This window comes from Callospermophilus lateralis, chromosome 6 (assembly GCF_048772815.1).
Source record: "Callospermophilus lateralis isolate mCalLat2 chromosome 6, mCalLat2.hap1, whole genome shotgun sequence".
NCBI classification, from domain to species: domain Eukaryota; kingdom Metazoa; phylum Chordata; class Mammalia; order Rodentia; family Sciuridae; genus Callospermophilus; species Callospermophilus lateralis.
Window position 1 is genome coordinate 115,080,584 of NC_135310.1, and position 22,887 is coordinate 115,103,470.

Below are 22,887 nucleotides of genomic sequence, written 5' to 3' on the forward strand. Positions count from 1 at the left end.
GATCCTAAATAACTTCCTGGACTTGGAGAAAGCCTATCAGACCAATTTATAGCCAGGGCAACTCTTTGGAAATGGCCAGATTTCCACGAAGGGAAACAGCACATCCATTTATAATCACACTGGGCTGTGGTGAAATTAGTCAGGCAATTTAAAGTGTATCATGAAGTTTGTCTACTTTATATGCCTGAGGAATGTGGACTGGTACTCAGAGGTCTTCAGCTAATTGCCTGTAGAGGGCCAATGGAACTGTCTAGAATTTTTTTTTAATTGTAGATGGACACAATAATTTATTTATTTTTATGTGGTGCTTAGGATTGAACCCAGTGTCTCACATGTCTTAGGCAAGTGCTCTGCCACTGAGCTGTAGCCCCAGTCCTCTCTAGAATTCTTAAAGGAACATTTGACTTATGCAGTCTTTATTTCAAGATAAACTAGGAGTCCAGGGTATCCTGGGTCCTGAAGTACCTGTGAGAGAGATAAGAACACATTCTCACTGAGTTTTTTTTCTTTTTGGTGTGGTGCTGGGGACTGAATCCAGGGCCTTGTGCATATGAGGCAAGCACTCTACCAACTGAGCTATATCCCCAGTCCCATTTTCACTGATTAGAGAAGAAAATTGATTCCATTTATTTTAGAAATCACTGCTCATTTATTTTGAGCATTGTGAGTTTCAAACTTGTTTGGGGGCTGGAGACGAGGCTGTCTGTGGGGCACATGTGTGTTATATTACAGTCTGGCAACCTAGACACTAAAAAGAAGTAATAAGGAAAGGTAGCTTGCCACAAAGCTCAGTGAATTTTAAGTGTGTATTCCAATAAAAGTTCAGAAAATGCAGAAGCCGGAGGAGCCAAAGCCATTATCCCTATCATCTCAGAGCAGTAGACCGGCCATTTTCCTGACTTTTATGATTTATTCGACTCTCTGGAAGAAGATAATTTCTTCACTGAAAATGAACATATAAATTGTTGTCTTTGCATTTCTTTTCCATTCCTTTTATATTCACATACTGAATTCTTCATTTGGAGGCTTCTGGACATAATAATTTAAAGTAGTATCCATGATAAGCTGGATGTAGTATCATACACCTGTAATCCCAGATACTCAGGAGGCTGAGGCAGGAGGATTGAAGGTTCAAAGCCAGCCTCAGCTTCTGAGACTCTGTCTCAAAAATAAAATTGGAAAGACCTGGAGGTGTAGCTCAGTGGTAGAGAACCCCTGGAATCAATCCCCGGTACCAAAAGTAAAATAAAATAAAACAAAATAAGTGACAATGATAATATCTGCAGTAACAATGGTCCATTGGTTCCTGTGATGGTTAAGGATTTTTTGGTAGGATTTTAAGTATATAGCCTTATTTCTCCATCATAACAGTTCTGCAAGATCAGAGCTGTTATTCACTGATTAATTATCATGGTGAAATAATCAAGGATCACTCAGTTATAACTAGTAGATTCAGAATTCAAACCCAGTTCTGTCTGATGCTAAGAGCTCAGAACTGTATGCTAAGATCTCAAACCATAATCTCTGGTACATTTCAGCTATATTCAGAAAAATTTTAGAACAGGATTTCACAACACGGCTGAAGGATCTCTAGGGCCTTTAACATGCTCTGTTAATCCTCCAGGGAGGAGCAGAGTATTTATGTTGACCATGGTACACTTTTTTCCAGGAGTATTTCATGGATTGTTTTGGGAAACACTGAATTAGACTAGCAGCCTTATAATCTGTCTCAAGTTTATAGTCTCTGAGACCTGTACTAAACCACGCTACCATGCCAACAATTATGTTGAAATGGTGCCTTCGCTAACACAGGATACTAATGCAATCAATAGGCCATTTGTTAGGATAAGCATTGAAGTCATATCAGCAGGATTCCAGAACTTAGTTGAGAGAAATTTGTTTAATAGGAATTCAATCCAAGTTGCCACCTTCACAGAATACCAGAACATGGAATTTTAGCTGTAGCTTGAGTATTTTTATAATATTCATGTGTTGGTTGAAAGTTATTCATGTGTTGGTTGAAATGTTTTATGTATCATTTTGTTTATATCAGATGGTATATCTTTATTGGTATAGTGTGAGCCATTTTAGGACCAATGAGTCTTACTAATTTTAAACCAAAGAATATGTAGGGATCCATCATCCACTTCCTCACTTTCATGTGTGTGAAAACCAAGGTCCGATAGTGATAGAAGTTCATAGCTGGTGGGACTGGGATTTCAGCTTTGGATTTACAGGCCACTGTTCCCTCCCTAGTCTCTGTGACTTGTTCTGTCTCCCTTTGAGCAACAGCTAGTAAATGGATTTTTCTTGTATACGGTTGAACTGATGTGATTCTGCAATCTGTATACGGGGTAAAAATGGGAGTTCATATCCCACTTGAATCAAAGTGTGAAATATGATATATCAAGAACTATGTAATGTTTTGAACAACCAACAATAAAAATTAATTTAAAAAAAAAAACAGGAAGGTCATCTGAGGCAAATCCTCTTACTGTCCACTATGACAGTTTTCTTGCCACAAGATTCAAATATATTCTCCCTTTATTAAAAACAATAATATTTGCAGAAATAGAAGCATTTGTGTTTTTGAAGGAACAAAAAGGAGGTACTCTCATTTTGATATTCTGTATGGAAAACTGAACTTGGAATTCCCTCAAGAGCTAAAAAATATTCCTGCCATATTCCACCTCAGAAGGAATGGGTCCTTTTTTTCTGTTAGCAGAACTGAGACTAGGACCTGTTATCTTGGCTTTTAGCTGAATTACGTTGATAACTACATCATTACATTTTAGTCATGGCCACAGAAGCCACCTTTCTCTAACCCATAAACGAATACCCTTATTTTGCCCCCTTGAGCCACGAGAATTAACCCAACAAGCAAGGTATGAATTGTTAGTGTCCTCTCTTACCTGACTGATCTAAGCTATCTTCTGTCCTTGGGACTTAATTTCATTTTTATCTATTTATGTCACCAGAAAAGTTTTCAGATATTACAAAAGTGAAAAAAAGAATTATTATTAAAGATGGCAACTGTTTTGCTACTGAAGTTTTTGAACCAAAGAAATGATCTGTGCTTTTTTATGAATAGACTATTCATAGAACATAAGTGTATATTTTCTTAGTAACTTTTTTTTTTTGGTTTGGAAAGTAAAAAATGGTGTGTTATACAGTTCTGCAACCAAATTGGCTCATTGTATGTATACATCGACTTTTTATGTATAACGTGGAACCAATAAAAAATAACAGACTGAAGTTACTTGTAATCATGGTGTTGGCCATAAAAAAAAAAGAAAAGAAAAGAAAGAAAAAAGTTCCATGCATATGGGAACTGGCAACTTGAAAGTATCACGAACTGAAAATGTAAACCACATAGAGTGAGTGAGAATGGGGGAGAAACTGTGAGGAAACTACATTGACAAATGTGTTCGTCTTCCTCTAAAATGAATCGTTATTTGTAGTCATTAAATCATGTCTTACTCTTTTTCAATCAGGACAGCAGCAAAATATATACAACACACATTTCCTACTTGGAAATCTACAATGAATGTGGTTATGATCTATTGGATCCAAGACATGAAGCCTCCAGATTGGAAGATTTGCCGTGAGTAGCAGAACAACAAAGGATAGGGGGAAATTATTTTCAGATGTTCCCTTCAATTGTTTTCTTTGAAACTTTATATGTTTCTGGTCTCAATCATAATTAGCAAATACTGGATAACAGAATCTTTTTGCAATATAATGGATATTTTTTTCAGTTATGACAAATGGACACTAGTGATGGGAACTAAAATAGCTTGAAACTTATTTCTTGGGAAAATCTCTGTTGGAGCTGGTGTGAGACAGGGCGGTGATGGGTGTCTGAGAGTGGGTACTTAGAAGATTGATGGGATGTGACAGTGCTACTTTACTCCTGCCACATGAAACCCTTTTACTCCTCTAATCGTGGCCTGCTTCTGAAGAAGGATTCAAATTGGAGTTCAAGCAGCAACAAGCGAATCTGAAAGACAGAAAATAACATTTTAAGTTTCTACCCAAATGGCTTCTCTACTTTCATTAATTTTAACATTTGTAATCATTTGATCTGATTGGCAGTTTCATGACTGAAATATAGAGTTCTCAGAGCCTATCTATTAAAACTGTAAGTTACAAGCTTTTACATAATATTACTCAATGCTTCTTTCGTATCTGCCTAAATTAGACATATTAGTCAGTAACATTAATGTGTCACAAACTTTTGTCCAGATATCATCATGTATCAGAAGTTGCCTACAACCAAGGAAATCTATTTTAATATTCGTATTAAATATTCTAACAATTTGGAATACATATTAATTCTCTATAAAAAGATTACCAACCATATGATTATTTTAATTTGCAAAAAAAGGAATAAATAGTAAAATAATTACAATATAAATTATTTTACTGTTGTATAGAATTGTAAGAGTATAAGGATTCTATTCTTCCATAATGTTGGTCAAAAGTTTTTGCATATCATCTCTTTCACATTTGCAGAATTCATAAAAGGGAATTAGGAAAGGAAATTATTGTTTGTATTTTAAATATTTGTATAAGAATTTGAAGAAAGAAGAGATTACTGACTCGTGGAAGAAAGTGGCCTTTAAAGAACTATTAGAACAACCAGGAGTGGTGGTACCTGCCTGTAATCTCAGGGACTCAGGAGGCTGAGGCATGAGGATTGCAAGTTCAAGGCCAGCCTCAGTAACTTAGGGAGACCTTGTCTCAAAAAAATAAAAAGGACTGGGATGGAGCTCAGTGGTATAGAACCCCTGGGTTCAATTCTCAGTACCAAAAAACAAAAAGTGACAATAGCAAAAACCTAGTAGAATAAAGTTTACACAAAAGGGTAAAATGTCTTACACAAGAAGGATAGGAAGGATGACATTTGACATAAAGGTGTGGTAGGAAAGGCTATGAGTTGAGAAGTGCTGTGGTCTGAATGTTTGTGTCCACCCCAAATTCACATGTCAAGACCCAATCACATTGTGATGGTAGAAGATGTTGAGGATGTGAAATGTGATTAGGCCACTGGGACCTAGCCATGGACCACCGTAATCTTGGATTTCTAGCCTTTTCTGTGACAAATAAATGTCCATTGTTCAGAATCTACCTACTTAATGATATTTCATTATAGCAGCCCAAATGGACTAAAAACAAGGTGTCATTCAAAATAAATCAGAATGGAAGCCAGTTTTGTCAAGGAATTGAATGACAGGTTTTTAGTTTAAGATTGATTTTTATTCTGATTCTTAATAACTTTCTAGCCTCCAGTCTGATCTATATACCTTGAGACTAAATTGTGTTTAAATTTGCTTCCAACAAGTTATAGCTATACCTAACACCTTGAAGGCTGTTAATAATCCAGGAATGAAGACTTTGTTTATTATAAACATGAAGGAGGAGAAAGAAACCAGAGAAATGTGAAAAAAAAGAAATAAATTGATTACACTCAATACCTTGAATTTGACTAAATTTGAAAAGAAAGGAAGAGGAAGACAGGAAGGGAAAGGAAAAGCAGGGGGATCATGAACTGAAGTCGAATTTTATGCATGTTTGATGCATTTGTTGGGATGAACCCAATTACTATGAATAACTATAAAGCTCTAAGTTTTAAAAATGCACAAAAAAAACAAGAAAGGAAGAAAGGTGAATAACAGAAGGTTATTTTGCAAATTGAGGAGATAAAGCCCAAAGAGATATGACTTACCAGAGCTCCAGAATTAATTGGTTAATAGGAGAACAAGGGTAAAAGAAACCAGATATTCATTCACTTTCATGTCAGAGTAACAAAAATGACTGTGGAAATTAAGGAGTCAACTAAAAAAGGAGATTTCCAACAGAAAATTTGATTGGGTGATGGTGACAAATTTTGTACATATAACTTTGGTGTCCAAGAATACCATACTCAATGTTTATACTTATAATTCCTCCGAGGTAGGAAGCATGCCTTACTTGATTTGGTAATTTTCTCACTGCCTAATTAAGTCCTTAATAGTTTTTAAATTATCTGTTAAATTAAAACTATGAAGTTGAGAAGATGAGAGAGGAAAGGGAGAAGAATAGCACCTGAGTTCTATTCATCTCAACATAATTGACCTGATTAGGTATAGCCAAACTATGGGAAGAACCAGTAATGAGAAAAGTCTGTTGGATTCTAAGATAGGCAATATAATATAAAGAGTACTTGGTTAGAAATTAGGAAATTTGAGTTGTAGTCTCAGCTGTGATCTTAAGTAAATTCTTTCTTTTTTCTGCCTTCCTCTTTGTCTAAAAGATGTGGATATTGGATTAAATAATATTTTGCAACCTTCTAATTTCCAATGTCTAGAGTTCAAGGATGGTGACCTTCATAGAACAGGATTTATTTGGTGATCTTTATCCATTTCACAGAAGAATAAGAAGTGGTTTAGAGATTTTCTAATGCTCTCCTTCTAGAAACAAGCAATGGCAGTACCTTAATTCATTCTGTGTCCTCTGTATACCTCAGCATGCTTGAAATTCAGTATTTGTTCTCAGTTTTGGTCAGATTGTCTCTATAGAGCTTGCTAGCTTTGTTTCTTAAACTACTGTCTTTCTTAGTAGCTTTGTCCTTGTATTGGACAATTGCTATAACTGTCTTGGATTAAAAGTATGCACTATTAATCTGGTTTCACACACTCTTGAACTGGACACGCTCTAACTCTGAAATCCTATCTGTCTGGTCTGCTGGCTTCATTGTTGTGAGCTGAAATGTCCCAAACACTCTGAATGCCTTCCAAAAATAGTAGGCAAAATGTTTGTTGACCTTGGTCCCCTCCGATTGCAGTTATCTATTTGAAGGACAATGGCAATATACACGTTTGATCCCTTCAGCATTTTAATACGGGAATTAACCATCTAAAATTGCTGCATTCCTACACTAGGCTTACCCATGTAAAATTAAACCGAACTTCAGTTTGGTGTTGCACAACAGTAGCCATCAATAACAGCTTCCTTACCATTGATCAACACAGCTTTCTCACATATCACCTGCTGGATGTTCTTCTCATGTATACTCTTTTCTTTTGATTTTTTTACATTCTAATAATTTCTACCTCTCTGCTATTGCAGAAATTTTTGCCTATAAATTGCCTTTAGATTTTTGTGTATATGATGTCAGAGCACCAGACTAAAGTCAATTGCTTTTTTGCAAATGTTGCTTTAGTCATTTGAGAAAATATGGGAAACACACCTGAATTAGCAACCAAAAGTGATTAGCCCAAGACTCAACCAAGATGAAACATATAACTGAATAGTTTATAACTATTATAGAAATTGAATCCATAATTTAAAAACTCCCAAAAAGAAATCTCCATATCAAGATAATCTAAGAGACTTCTGCCAAACACTTTAAAAACTATTTTACACAGTCTTTTTCAAAAAATAGAAATGAGAGGGGCTAGGGTTATATCTCAGTGGTAGAGCATTTGCCTAGTATGTGTGAGGCCATGGGTTTAATCCAAATCACCAAAACAAAAAACCAAAAACAACCCCCCCCCAAATCAAACAAGCAACAACAATAGTAAAAGACTACAGACTAGTATGTCTCACAAACATAGACTCAAAAGTTCTTAACAAATTATTGGCAGTTGACTTCAACAAATTATGAAATGAATTATGTAACATTACCAAGTATAATTTATTAAGGATTACAAAGCTACTTCAATGTAACCTACCACATCCACAGCTAAATAAGAAAAATCACATAAAGTAAAAACATTTGATACCCATTTATGATAGAAATCTCAAAAAGTTAGAATAGAGAAGCATCACCTCAACTTGTTTAAGAGCATCTACAAAATCTTACAGCTAATGTCATATGTAATGATGAAAGACTGAATGTTGTCCCCTTAATATCAGGAACAATGAAAGAATATTCACTTTTAACACACTTATTCAACATAGGCTGGAAATACTAGCCATTGCAATAAAGTAAGAATAATAACTAAAAGTCATGCATATGGAATGGAAGAAATAAAACTATTCCTATATGAAAATGATATGATTATCTACATATAATATTCCAAAGAATTTATAATCTCTTCTGAAAAAAAAACAAAGGGAACCTTTTTTAACTCATTCATTGAGGCCCATATTACCTAAATACTGAAAAAAAAAAACAGATATAAATACATTTGAAAAGAAGAAAACTATAGATTAGTATCTATTATGAACAGAGATGCAAAAATTTTCAACAAATTATTAGCAAATAAAATCTAATAATATACCAAAAGAATTATATACCATAACCAAGTGGGATTTATTGAATATATGCAAAATTATTCAACACTCAAAAATCAATCAAAGTAATTCATTGTGTCAATAGACTAAGGAAGAAAAATCATATGGTTGTATCAATAGATGCAAAGATAAAATTCAGTATGCATTTGTGATAAATACTGTGAATAGAAGGAGATTTTCTTTATTTGATAAAGAATATCTACAAGTCATCTATAGCTAACAACATCCTTAATGGCAAAAATCTAGAGATTTCCCTTTAAGATCCAGTACAAGGCAAGGATATCACTCTCATCAGTCCTAGCTAATTCAATAAGACAAGAAAATGAAATAAAGAATACTAGGAAGGAAAAAATACAACTGTCTTTGTTCACTGATTATACTGTATACATAGAGCATAACAAAATTTGACCAAAAAGAAAATTCTTAAATAAGTATTATAGCAAGGTTTCAGAACACAAGGTTAATGAGTGTATCAAAGTCAATTTATTTCTTATACAACCACTATAAATAATTGGAATTTGAAATATGAAACACAGCCATTTATATTAGCAGCAAAAATAAAATATGTAGGTATGACTATGTCAAAACATGCCCAAGATCTATATGAGGAAAACTATAGAACTCTAATGAAATAAATTGGCAAAGATCTAAATAAAGGATTTCTCTTGTTCCTGAATAAGAAGAGTCAATGTAGTTAAGATATCAAGTCTTTCTAACCTGATTTATAGTGAAATATGGATCAATTCAATACCAAAAAAATTTCCTGGCAAGAAATTTTGTGGATATCAACAAACTGATTATAAAGTTTATATGGAAAGGCAAAAGGCCCACAATAACCAGCACAATACCCAAGAAAAATAACAAAGTCAAAGCACAGATACTATTTATCTTAAAGACATGCTGTAGAGCTTAATAATCAAGGCAATGAGTGTGATATTGGCAAATAAAAATTAGCAAATACATCAATAGAACAAAATAGAGAGTCCATAAATAGCCCCATGCAAACATAGTCAACTGATTTTTGACAAAGGAGCTAAGACAATCCAATGAAAAAGAATATCTTCTACAAATGGTACTGGAACAACTGGACAAACATGTGTAAAAGAATGAATATAGACATATATCTTATGCCTCTAAGAAAAATTAACTTGAAATGAGCCATAGACCTAAACGTAAAAAGCAAAACTATAAGTCTTATGAAGATAACATAAAAAAAAAATCTAGGTGACCTTGGGTTTGGCAATGAATATTGTGGATATAATATCAAAAGCATGATCCATGAAAGAAAAAAATAATAAGTTGGACTTCGCCAAAATTAAAATTTTTAGTTCTGTGAAAGACACTGTTAAAAGGATTAAAATACAAGTCATATGTTGAAAGAAAATATCTAATAAAAGATTGCCATCTAAAAATTAGAAAGAACTCTTAAAACTCAATAATAAGAAAATAAGTGACCACATTAAAATGGACAAAGATCTCAACAGATTCCTCATTAAATATGGATATACAGATGGTAAAAAAGTTTATGAAAGGAAATTCATCATGTCATTAGAGAATTGCACATTAAAACAACTATGAAAACTTGGAATGGAACCACCATTTGACCCAGCTATCCCACTCCTCTGTCTATACCCAAAGGACTTAAAAACAGCATACTACAGGGACACAGCCACATTAATGTTTATAGCAGCACAATTCACAATAGTTAACATGTGGAGCCAACCTAGATGTCCTTCAGTTGATGAATGGATAAAGAATTTGTGTTATATATATACATGATGAAATACTATTCAGCATTAAAAGAGAATAAAATCATGGCATTTGCAGGTAAAAGAATGGAGTTGGAGATATAATGCTAAGTGAAGTTAGCTAATCCCCAAAAAAACAAATACCAAATGTTTTCTCTGATTATAAGGATGCTGATTCATAATGGGGTTGTAGGGGAAGCATGGGAGGATTAGATGAACTCTAGATAGGGCAAAGGGGAGAGAGGGCAAAGAAAGGGGTATGGGGGGTAGGAAAAATGGTGGAATGAGATGGACATCATTACCCTAAGTACATGTGTGAAGACACGAATGGTGTGACTCTACTTTGTGTACAACCAGAGACATGATAAATTGTGCTTTATATGTGTAATATGAATTCTGATGCATTCTACTATCACATATAACAAATTAGAATAAAAAATAATAAAAAAGAAGAGTAAAAAAACACAACAACAACCATGAGATACTACTATACACCTAAGAGAATAGCAAAAGTCCAAAATACCATTGACACCAGTGCTGGCCAGGACATGTGACAACAGTAACCCTCATTGTCGGAGGGAATGCATAATGGTACAGCCACTTTGGAAGACAAAAATGGAAATTTCTTATAAAGCTAAACATACTCATATACAACCCAGCAATTGTGCTCGTACATTTACCCAAATGAGTTGAAAACACATTCACACAATAACTTACCCACAGATGTATGTAGTAATCTTATTCATAATTGCCCCAAACTGAAAACAACCAAGATGTTCCTCAACAGTTGAATGGATAAAGTATGGTATATTCACATGGTGGAATATTATTTGGTGATAAAAAGAAATGAGCTATTAAGCCACAAAAAGACATGGAGGAAATGTAAAGGCATATTGCTAAGTGCAGAAGCCAGTAAGAAAGACTACATGCTATATTATTTCACTGCATAACTTCCTGGGAAACACAAAACTGTAGAGACAGTAAAATGATCATGGTTGTCAGAGACTGAGGGGACAGGAGTAAAATGAGAAATGGGTGAGAAATGGGATTTGGGGTGGGTGATGGAACTATTCTGTATGATATCATCATAGTGGATACCTGACACTATGCATTTGTCAAAACCCATAAAATTTACAACACAAAGAGCAAACCCTAATATAAACTATAGACTTCTGTTACTAAAACAACATAACGGAATAAACTCTTGACACAATGGGCAACTTAGATGAATCTCCAGGAAATTTTACTAAGCGAAAAGAGTCAATCCCCCCACAAATTATATTTTATTTAAATCCACTGACATAATATTCTTTAACATAATGAGAACAGATTAGTAGATGTCAGGACTTGGGGAGAGGGGAGCAAATGGTCATAAGGGGCAACAGGAGGTATCCCTGTAGTGATGGATTCTTCCATATCGTCATGGTAACTATGGATACACACAACTACTCATGTGATAAAATTGCCTGGAACTAAATGCACACACATTCAAGTATAAGCATAACTGGGAAACTATTGATGCCAATGTCCTGTTTGTGATATTTTAATATCATTTTGCAAATGTTCTCATTGAAAAACTCTGGGCAATGGCTGCATGAGATTTCTCTGCTTTATTTCCTAGAGTTATTTGTGAATCTACAATTATCTCAAAAGGTTTGATTTTTTAAAAAGGCAATACATACATATGCATATACACTTGTGTGTATCAAATCTATTCTGTATTTAGTAATTTAGAGTGAAAATAGAACTTCTTTTTTTGAAAGCACCTTATGTCACATGCTGTAAAGGGGGATAGTTAGAACTAAATATGTCTCTTGAAGTAAAACTGTATAACTGTTGGTCTTAGATGTAGGGAAAATAGTCACCTTACTTCAGTATAATTTTAGTATTCCTAAATACAGAAGCATATTCCATTTAAGTTTACAATAATTGTCACAGTTATGACTAAAAGAGTCAGTAAACTCCAACATCCAGTATTGAAATCTTGCTTGTGTTGTGATTTTTTTAAATAATTTGTCCAACTTATTCCAAAGGGAAAAAGTTGCAAGATGCAACTTTAGTCACCACGTTTCTAATACCTACTGGGTAGAAAGCACTGCTGAGTGCTGCAGGCGTCACAGGAAGATTAATCCACAGTCTCTGTCTTCATGGCTTACATGAGAGTCAAGTGAATTCATTCAGTCAAAAGACGTTTATGAAGATCCAACGCTGCCTCAGACATTGTGCTAAGCACCAAGTTTACTCACATAGTGTCTGCTTTCCTGCAGCTCATAGCAGGGTAGATAATACCACTACAAAACTGCATAAGGTTGACCATGAAAAGCATCATGTAAGAGCACAAAGAATGGTAAGGACCCAGAAGAGAAAGAAATCAAATTGGCGAAGTACATCAGGAAAAGATTCATAGAGAAATCAGAGCATGAATTAGTCCTTGAATGAAGGGGTAGGAGTTGGGGCAGTGGAATGTGACATTGGTGTACAAACAGACATAGGGTTAGAAAAGCTTGTTCTGATAGATAGCTCACAGACCTGTCTACGGGGACCCAGTAAGGGAGTGGGCAAGAGCATCAGAAGTGAAATGGTATGAATTCAAGGACTGGGCAGGCAAGCTGTGTCCCCTGGATATTTTTATTCAAGGACAAAGCATGACTGGAACTGCTCTTTAGGAAGGAAAATCAGTCCGTAGCATGAAGAAGTAGAATGAGACAGATAGGAGTCAGAGCGTTGTGGAAAGTTATTAAGGCCATTTGGGTGACAGTGAGATTTAAAAAGAGGGGCAAAATTGGAAGATGCCATAATCTAGTGGCTTAAAATTTAATTATGTATAATAACCAAAGGGATGATTGTTAAAAATACAGATTCTCAGCTTCTAGTCCAAGAGATGGAGGTTTAATTTCATTTTGCTACATATGGATTTCCAGTTTTATGTTTGATTAAGACTCTGGTGATTCTGTCATAATCCCTTCCTCTATCCACCTAGGGTAAGTTTTTAGAAATACCACAGAAGTCTTTCCAATGAGGATAGTGAGCCAATGTTTATTGAGCATTTACTGTGTGCCAGTCCTCACAACTGACTAAAGATGTGGCTATTTGGCATGAGGATTGTGAGGAATGGGTGAAAAAGCCCTAGGCACATTGTATTATTTAGCTTTTCATCACTGAGATCAAAATATCTGACAATAACAACTTAGAGGAGGAAAAGTTTATTTTGGGCTCACAGTTTCTGAGGATTGGTCTGCAGTTGGCAGACTTCATCTCTCTGGACCTGAAGTAAGGCAGAACTTCATGGCAGAAGAGCGTGACAGAAGAAACTGGCAGCTCACGGCAGACAGGAAGTGGAGAGAGGACACTCACATGTGAGGAGCCAGGGACAAGACAAGACCCCCAAGGCCTACTTCCTCCAGCCACACCCACCTGCCTTCAGCTGCTACCCAGTGATCATTCAAATCATTAATCCATCCAGTGAATTAATCCACATATTAAGTTATAGCTCTCATAATCTGATTCTTTCACCTCTGCACATTTACGACATTGCTCAACACATGAGCTTTGCAGGGGATACCTCCTATCCAAACCACAACATACGTGAAATATACTTATCAAGCTGAGACTGGACCGAGGTTGGAGACTGTAACATGGTGGGGGTTTCTCCAGCCTTTTCTGGACCTCCAGGATGAATTCAGTGCCCTTCCTCGTGCACACAGAGAACCCAGAGCATCTTCCCCCAAACCAGGTAAGATTGAAATGATCAGTTTCTGGGTCTTTTGTGCCTCACTAGAGCTCTTCAAGGTCAGGAACGGATGTTTTCAGAGCTTACAGAGTGCAGATCAAGGCTTCCTATCTCAATTCTCTCAAAAATGCTTGCATCACTACCTTGGAGAGAATATGAGAACCACCAAACATGAATTTCTGGAACTTCCTGCCTTCCACCCCTCCTCCCACTCACCTGCTTTCCTCTCGCCTGCACATCTATGTCCTTTGCAAAGCCAATCCTTCTATTTATACTTTGGATACTTTTTGCGTCAACCCCAACCCTCCTTTGTTTGGCTCACACATTTTGGGTTTAAATTTTTTTAATTTAGTGCCTTTAGGTGAGGGGTGCAGCTTTCACTTTGTATCTCCACTTTTGCATTACAGTTTTTATTTGGGTTATTTTTCTGCCTCTCATAGGCATTTGAGGAGACGTGTACGCCTATAACTATAGGTCTCAAAGTGAAAACCAACCCCAGTCTTCCTTCACTGGGCCAGTACTAACATTCCTGGAAGGTGCTGAGGGTGCTGTATCGTCACATAGGAAGATGTGAGTGACCAATGGCCAGTAAAAGTAAACAGTAAGTCACACTGTGTCTATCATGGGTTGACTCTTTATGAGCTTGAGAACTAGAACATTGTCAATGAAAATGGGAGAGGGAAGAGAGCCTAAAACTGATGCTTTTCCACCCACAGCCTGGCCTGCGAGGGTAATGCTAAGAGGGAAGCTGGCTTTGCCCACTCTCAATAACCAATTCAAAGAAGTTATTTAGTGTCACAAATGTCTTAGATAGGAAGTTGCCTAGGCAGCTTGGGCCACCAGAACTATCAAGGAGGCAAGAGGTTCAAGATCACGGGTGCGGGTGGATGGAGGGTCTGGCGAGGACCCTCTTCCTGGCTTGCAAGTTGCTGCCTTCTCACTATGTCTTCACGTGGTACAGAGAGAGAAAGAGCTTTAGTCCCTTTTCTTCATCTTGTGAGGACAATAACCCCACCATGGAGACCCAATCCTGAGGACTTCATCTGAATCAAACTACCTCTGAAAGGCTCCAGTTCCAAATATGATCCCTCTGGGAATGAAGGCTCCTACATAGGAATCCGGAGGGGACGCACACACCCAGTCCACAACACAGCTCGGCCTCCACCAACCGCTGCCTTTTAAGTAATGTGTGAAAGCATGGGAATAAACAGCTGGAGTATTTTCACTCATATCCAGAATGCAGAACTTTATCTGTGATATTTAAGGATGTTAGTCACATGGAATTAATTAGTGACAGGGAAAACACTGTCACTTCAGATAATTCGGTATGCTTTATGCTTTGTAGTAAATAAATGTATACAATTTCTTGTGTCATTAGGACAGTCATAGTCTCATGAAAAGAGCCCATGTCAGCCACTAACTTTCTGTCACCACCCATGCCTACCCCAGTGTCTCTGCTCCCTAAGACCCTCCATGATTTCCTAATTTTACTGGCATGGGCCAAGACCAAAGTGCTCTCTGAAGAAGGAGCCAGTAGTGCTGGTGGAAGTGTACTGAGCTGGCCGGAGAGAGGTCACATGGAGCAGAGCCCTTAGAATGAAGTGGAGACAAAGGAAGTGACAAGGTTCCACCAGACAGCTAGCAGGGTCATCTGGGCAAATGATAAAGGTCACAAGAGGCATATTGATCTTCCTGCTCTGAAACTTTCATAGCAGTTAGCCTGCTCAAGTTTCAGAAATTAACTCTAGTTTGCCTTGTGTTTTCAGACTGAGTTCTAGGAGAGCTGAAGACACTTTATGAAATGAACCAGAGATGAGCTTGACACAATTCAGGATCACTGGACACCTGTGACCTTTCAACATTTATGTAACTCTGCCTGCGAAGCAAGCCTAGGGGTAACCCAGTTAGAAGAAAAAATGGCTCCATGTACCTTTTACAATAGCAAAAGGAAGTGAAGTGATCAGGAGCTGTTCCCAACTTTGTAAGACAGAAGTACATTTTTCTGTGACTATAAATGGAAAGCTGTCAATCTGGTCTGAGGGGGAAGTGTGAATACCTTGAAGAGGCATTCCATGTTAATATATAGGTTTCATACAATTTTAAACAAAATGTGAAAGACTTTTAAAAATATACTTATGGTTTTAGAATTTATCTGAAAGGATAAACACCAAGAAGAGCAAAGAAGTGTTTGAACAAGTACAGAAATTGGAGAGAGCTAGTGACAAATTAGGTAAAGACTGTAAAAATGAAACAGTGTGTGTTAGAACACTCCAAAATTAGACAGGTGGAGAAAAAGGAACAGGTAACTCAGAATCAGGTGCCATAGCTTGTAATTATTTAATGAGGGTAGAGGAAAGCTATTCAGTCATGAGGTTAGAAATATTTGTTACTGGATTAACTAACACCTGCATGTAATAGCACCTCAATTTAGCATGGCTTAACCAAATAATCCATGCGTCCCCTTGACCATTCACCACCCCTCCTATCCTACCACAAAGCAAGGATTCTGGAAGTAGACCACCAGGGCAACCATGGAACTCAAGGACACATCAGGACTTCCTTCTGGGGTCTACTCTTCCATTGGCCGATGGCATTTGTCCTCATGTAGCCTGGGTGCCCCACCTCCAAAATCATATGCACATTTCTGCAAGGAAAAAGGCACCTACGGACAGAGGCTGCCCCTTTAGTAGGCTTCACTAGAAGTTTTACCCAATGACTTTAAAAAAAATTTTATTTGTTCTTTTTAGTTACACATGACAATAGAATGTATTTTGAAATTTATATGTATGTGGAGTATAATTTCCCATTCTTGTGGTTGTACATGATGTGGAGTTACACTGGTTGTGTACGCATATATGCACATAGGAAAGTTCTGTCTAATTCATTCTACTATCTTTTCTATTCCCATCCCCCTCCCTTCCCTTCATTCTCCTTTGTCTAATTCAATGAACTTCTATTCTTCCCTTCCCACTTCCCTTATTGTGTGTTAGCATCTCCACATCAGATAGAACATTCAGCCTTTGGTTTTTTGAGGATTGGCTTATTTTACTTAGCATGATAGTCTCCAGTTCCACAATTTACCAGCAAATGCCATCATTTCATTCTTCTTTATGGCTGAGTAATATTCCATTGAGTATATATAACACAATTTTTTTATCCATTCATCTGTTGAAGGGCATCTAGGTTGGTTCCATAGCTATGCTATTGTGAATTGAGCTGCTGTAAACATTGATGTGGCTGTATCACTGTATGTGCTGATTTTAATTCCTTTGGGTATATAGCAAGGAGTAGAATAACTAGGTCAAATGGTGGTTACATTCCAAGTTTTCTGAGGAATCTTCATACTGCTTTCCAGAGTGGTTGCACCAATTTGCAGTCCCCCCAGCAATGTATGAGTGTACTTTTTTCCCACATCCTCGCCAATATTTATTGTTACTTGTGTTCTTGATAATGCTATTCTGACTGGAGTGAGATGGAATCTCAATGTAGTTTAAATTTGCATTTCTCTAATTGCTAGAGATGTTGAACATTTTTTAATATTTGTTGACCAATTGTATTTCTTCTGTGAAGTGCCTATTCAGTTCCTTTGCCCATTTATCAATTGGGTTAATTTTTTGGCATTAAGTTTTTTTAGTTTACCCAATGACTTTTAATTACTTATCACTGACAAAAAATTATGTTACATACCCAGCACTAGTGACAAGAGAGTCTGGTAAAGTGTAGTATTTTTACAAAATTTCCTGAAGAAAACCAGAGCCTAAGAGAGAGAAAGGAAGGACAAATCCCACATAGACAATAATTAGTTATATAGGATGAAAATTCATTAGATCCCTCATTTAAATCCACATGACCATATCCTAAAATAGTAGAAAAAAAATAAGTGAATTTGTATCTAATCCTTTAATCAGGGAGGTCTTATGAAAATACATGAAAAACGTGTAACTAATGGATATGTTATACTCATTTAAACTTTTGTGTGTTAAAATTTAAAAATCTGATATAGCAATAATTAAAAAGCAATATAAAATTTGTAAAATAAATACAAGAAACAAAATATTTTATATATAGAACTCATAAATATATGTATTGCAAATCAATTCATGGGACAACAAAACATAAGTTTAAAAAAATATGGAAATAGGTGCAAGCTCATTAACCACTCAAAGAGTGTCAATTAAAACAACATTATAACCTAACCAATTAGTAAAGATTTACCAGTGTTCAATGTTGTCAAGGTCATAAAAACAGGCAACCTGATTCAGGAGGCACGTAAGTTGGCGTATTTTCAGAAAGCATGCTACTGCCCACCCCCAATTATAATGTGCTGCATATTTTAGTAAGCTCATTCACTCACTCGCTGGATATGTCATTCCATGTCAAATAAAGAGCAGGCGACCTTCTAGATTGGGGCACAGTGATGAACAAAGGACTCATAAAGGCAACATTGTGAGTTTACAGGTGAGACTGAGATGCAGCAAGGGTCTCTGATGCTGAACAGGTATTGCTAGCATTGGTCTCAGGCCAGGTCTGTCCAGGTCCCGATATGTTGTCTGAAATCTCCCCTAAAGGCCAAGTGCTTTCTGAAGGCTGTGGCAGTGTTAGGAGGTAGTAGGACATTTAGGAGGTAGGGCCTTGTTGTAGGAAGTCTGTCACCCTCTTCCACCCCCACTTCTGAGTTGCCATGAGGAGAGGAGCTCTATTTAACTACCATGCATCCCCACCTTGATGTTCTATCTCAACAAAGACCAAGTGACCTTGAACTGAAACCTCTGAAACCAGGAGCCGAAACAAATCTTTCATCCTGTAGGTTGATTTTCTCAGTTACTTTGTCACAGTGACAGAAAACTGACTGACATGGGATGCTTCTGCTCATTGTGCTAGAGGCCTCCCAGGTGTGAAGAGAGCCTTAAAGTTGTTCATAACTTTGGATCCAGTAATGCCACTCTCCAAAATCAATCCTGAGGGGCAAGTACTGACTATTGGAAAAGCTTCAGGAACATAGAGGAATATATAGTTTGCAATGTTACTTAACCTTGAATTCTGAACAGTTCAAATATCCTATCATAACAAGATGGCTAAATAATTGAGTCAATACATACCAACTCTAGAATACTGTATAACTATTACTTATTATGTTTTTCATAAGAAGTAATAAGGGGCTGAGGTTGTGGCTCAGTAGTAGAACACTTGCCTAGCATGTGTGAGGCATTGGGTTCGATCCTCAGCACCACATAAAAATAAAACTAATAAATAAAGGTATTGTGTCCATCTACAACTAAAAAAAAAGAATATGTAATAACATGAAGAAATGCTCATGGTATAAAACTAAAGGGAGATTAAAGGATATAATAACAGGTATATATTTATAATTTTACCACAAATCTGCAAAATGTGTATAAGAAAATTACTTTAAAGCTGGGTGCAGTAGCACATGCCTATAATTGCCACTGTTCAGGAGGCTGAGACAGGAGGCTTGTGAGTTTGAAGCAAGCCTGAGCAACATAGCAAGACCCTGTTAAAGAGTCAAAGAAAAGAGAAGAGGAAGGTAAGGGAGAGGAGAGGAGGGGAGAGGAGGAGAGAAGGGAATGAAGGAAGGCATAAAAGGCAAGAAAAAGTCCTTTAAGGCAGCTTATATTACCATATAACCATTGTCCCTGTGATCAGACTCTTTCTTATTCTTTTGACTTTTAAAACAATTTTAATTTTTCATAAGAATAATGTATTACTTTTATAGCTGAAGAAATAATAAAATTTATGTTAACATGGGATAAGATGAAAGTAAATAAATTCAGAACTTGTAAAAAGGCAATGACATAAGCTAAGAAGTACATAAAGCTATTTACCTGGCAAAGGAGTGCTATTGCAAATCCATTGCCTCAAAATGTATCTGTTCCTGTAATTTTCCCAAATGTGGAAAACTTGAATACATTATTTGTGATTTTACAACTATGAATGAGATAGCAAGAATTAGCAAAAATGGAAGGAAAGTATTTTCTTTGGGAAAAAAGTTGCTTTTTCTGAAGAAGTTAAATGTTAGTATAATTACTATATGGAATTAGGCCAAACAAGGCATTTCTTTAAATGATGGATTATTTGTGGGCCTGGAGCATCAGGAAGAACATGATGTGGCTGAATATTATTAGAAATTAGCAAAGGGAAAGAAAAAGGATGACAATATAGTTTTCAATATCTGAAAGAGTCACTCTTGAAAAATCATGCAAATGATTATATTCTGATGGGTAAATGAATGATAATCCATGGTTAGATAAAGTAGACTTAGGAGTCATTTGTATGTTGGTGGCTGGAAAGTGATATTGTTTGGGGATGGTAAATTTCCATTAGATAATAATACAGAAAGGTGTTTTCATCAAGTTATTAGCAATTCAAACTTGAGTATGATTTTAAAAAAAGAAAACAGAAATGAAAGAATATTTCATATATATGCTATGTCTTAGTGCAATAAATTATAGTGACCAGTAAATAAAAAACTACAAGTACTTCTGTACTTACACATTCATTCTGTCTCGCCTGGTTCTCTCTTTGCTGATCACAGATGGTTCCTATTTTGGTTTTGCGTTTCCATACAGTGGCCACCTCCTTTGGGCTCTGTCTTGAGTTCTTTGAGTGCTGTCCATTTTCACGTCATGTGGAAGCACAAGCAAGGCAGAAGCTAGAACCTGTGAAGACGCTCTCACTTTGCCACCAGGCATCCTTGAACCTGGCTGGCCACCTTACATTGAGCCACTTAAGCCATTGCTCTTTTCAGTTTTGCTCCTTTTCAGACATAGAATAAATCACACGCAGGTTGTCAGCCCCTCTGAGATCACAGACTTGGGGAGTAGGAGGATAACTTTAGGATATATGCTAAAGTCCCTTGGGAAATAAAACTTGAAAAAATTTTAATCTAATAATGTCATAATTTAACAATATAGTTATACAGAATAGAGGACACAGAGACTAACCCACAAAATTACAACTACCTTATATTAGACAAAGGTGCCAAAAGCACGCACTGGAGAAAGGATAGCATCTTCAACAAATGCTGCTGGGAAAATTGGAAATCCATATGCAACAAAATGAAATTGAATCCCTATCTCTCACCATGCACAAAAGTTCACTCAAAATGGATCAAGGAACTAGGAATTAAACCAGAAACTCTGCATCTAATAGAAGAAAAAGTAGGCCCTAATCTCCATCACGTGGGGCTAGGCCTCAACTTCCTTAATAAGACTCCTATAGCACAAGAATTAAAACCAAGAATCAACAAATGGGATGGATTCAAACTAAAAAGTTTTTTTATCAGCAAAGGAAATAATCTGTGAGGTGAACAGGGAGCCTACATCCTGGGAACAAATCCTTACCCCTCACACATCAGATAGAGCTGTAATCTATAGGGTATATAAGGAACTCAACAAGATAAGCACCAAAAAACCCAAATAATCCAATCAATAAATGGGCCAAGGACCTGAACAGACACTTCTCAGAAGAGGATATACAATCAGTCAACAAATATATGAAAAAAATGCTCATCATCTCTAGCAATCAGAGAACTGCAAATCAAAACTACTCTAAGATACCATCTCACTTCAGTAAGAATGGCAGCCATTATGAAGACAAACAACAAGTGTTGTCGAGGATGCGGGGAAAAAGGTACACTCATACATTGCTGGTGGGACTGCAAATTAGTGCAGCCAATTTGAAAAGCAGTATGGAGATTCTTTGGAAATCTGGGAATGGGACCACCATTTGACCCAGCTATTCCTCTTCTTGGACTATATATACCCAAAGGACCTAAAAACAGCATACTACAGGGACACAGCCACATCAATGTTATAGCAGCACAATTCACAGTAAACTGTGGAGCCAACCTAGATGCCCTTCAGTGGATGAATGAATAAAAAAATATGTGGCATTTATACACAATGGAATATTACTCAGCACTAAAAAAGAATAAGATCATGGCATTTGCAGGGAAATGGATGGCATTAGAGAAGATTATGCTAAGTGAAGTTAGCCAATCCCCCAAAACAAATGCCGAATGTTTTCTCTGATGTAAGGGGGTGACTTAAAGTGGGGCAGGGAGGGAGAGCATGGGAGAAAAATTACCTCTAGGTAGGGATTAGGGATAAGAGAAAAAGGGAGGAAGAAGGGGAATAGCTAGGATGGTGGAAGGAGACAGTCATCATTATATAAAATACATGTATGAAGATGTGAATTTGGTGTCAACATACCTTATATACAAAAGAGATATGATAAATTGTGGTATAAAGGTGGATTAAGAATTGTATGCAAAAAAAAATAAAAGAGCTCATGTATAATGGCATAATTTGGCATGAACATACTTTATATACAGAGTTATGAAAAATTGTGCTGTGAATGGATAATTATGAATGTAATGCACTCCACTATCGTCATGTAATAAATAAATAAATAAATAAATACCAATATAGGTAAATTAGAAGTCTTAATGGCTGCCGCAGTCCGACTGCAGCAAAATAACCAGGGGGTGACGAGCAATTTGTGTAGATTGATACAGCAGGAGTGGGAGCCGTTTATTGTAGGACAGGAGGGGTATATATACATTCCACACAGCTTATCTTAATTAACATAAACTAGATACAGAAGTCAACCAATAAGGAATCTCCACACTTAATGGCTCGCTGGCGTTACTTCACAAACCACTCCCTCTGGCAAAATGCCAGGCGCCATCTTGACTTGTTTACAGACCCTAACAAATGGCAACATTTAGGAGGGGTTATTTATCAGTTTGACATAAAAGAAATTAATATAAAAAGGAAACAAAAATTCATCACAAGAATCACCCAGAATACTTTGCAGCTTTGAATCTAGATTTGGTTTTTTAAATACTGTCATACTTAAAAGTATTTTGTTTGTTAGTATACAATATCTCTCTTTCTAAAAAATTAGCACCTGTCATTTTCACTTTGTATTAAATAACTTAATCTCTAAAATGTCACATGATTAACTACATTCATTATCAGTGAAAAGAAATGATGTTAAGTAAAACTAGAAAGGATATTTTTTAAGTAATGGGAGTTTTCAAAATATCTCCATAGGGATTAAACAGAGAAAATGTCCATGACCTTTAGTCTATTTTGTCAAGGTCAA

At 36.4% G+C, this 22,887-nt stretch overlaps 1 protein-coding gene across 1 annotated transcript in view; it reads left to right on the forward strand.

Moving 5' to 3' along the window:
• The window catches only part of Kif6 (kinesin family member 6), a 387,415-nt gene that overhangs the window by 87,514 nt on the left and 277,014 nt on the right, over nucleotides 1–22,887 (forward strand). The window contains exon 5 of the mRNA XM_077109561.1: nucleotides 3,495–3,604. Within this exon, the coding sequence (XP_076965676.1) occupies nucleotides 3,495–3,604 (110 nt within the window). The remainder of the gene's footprint in view (nucleotides 1–3,494; nucleotides 3,605–22,887) is intronic.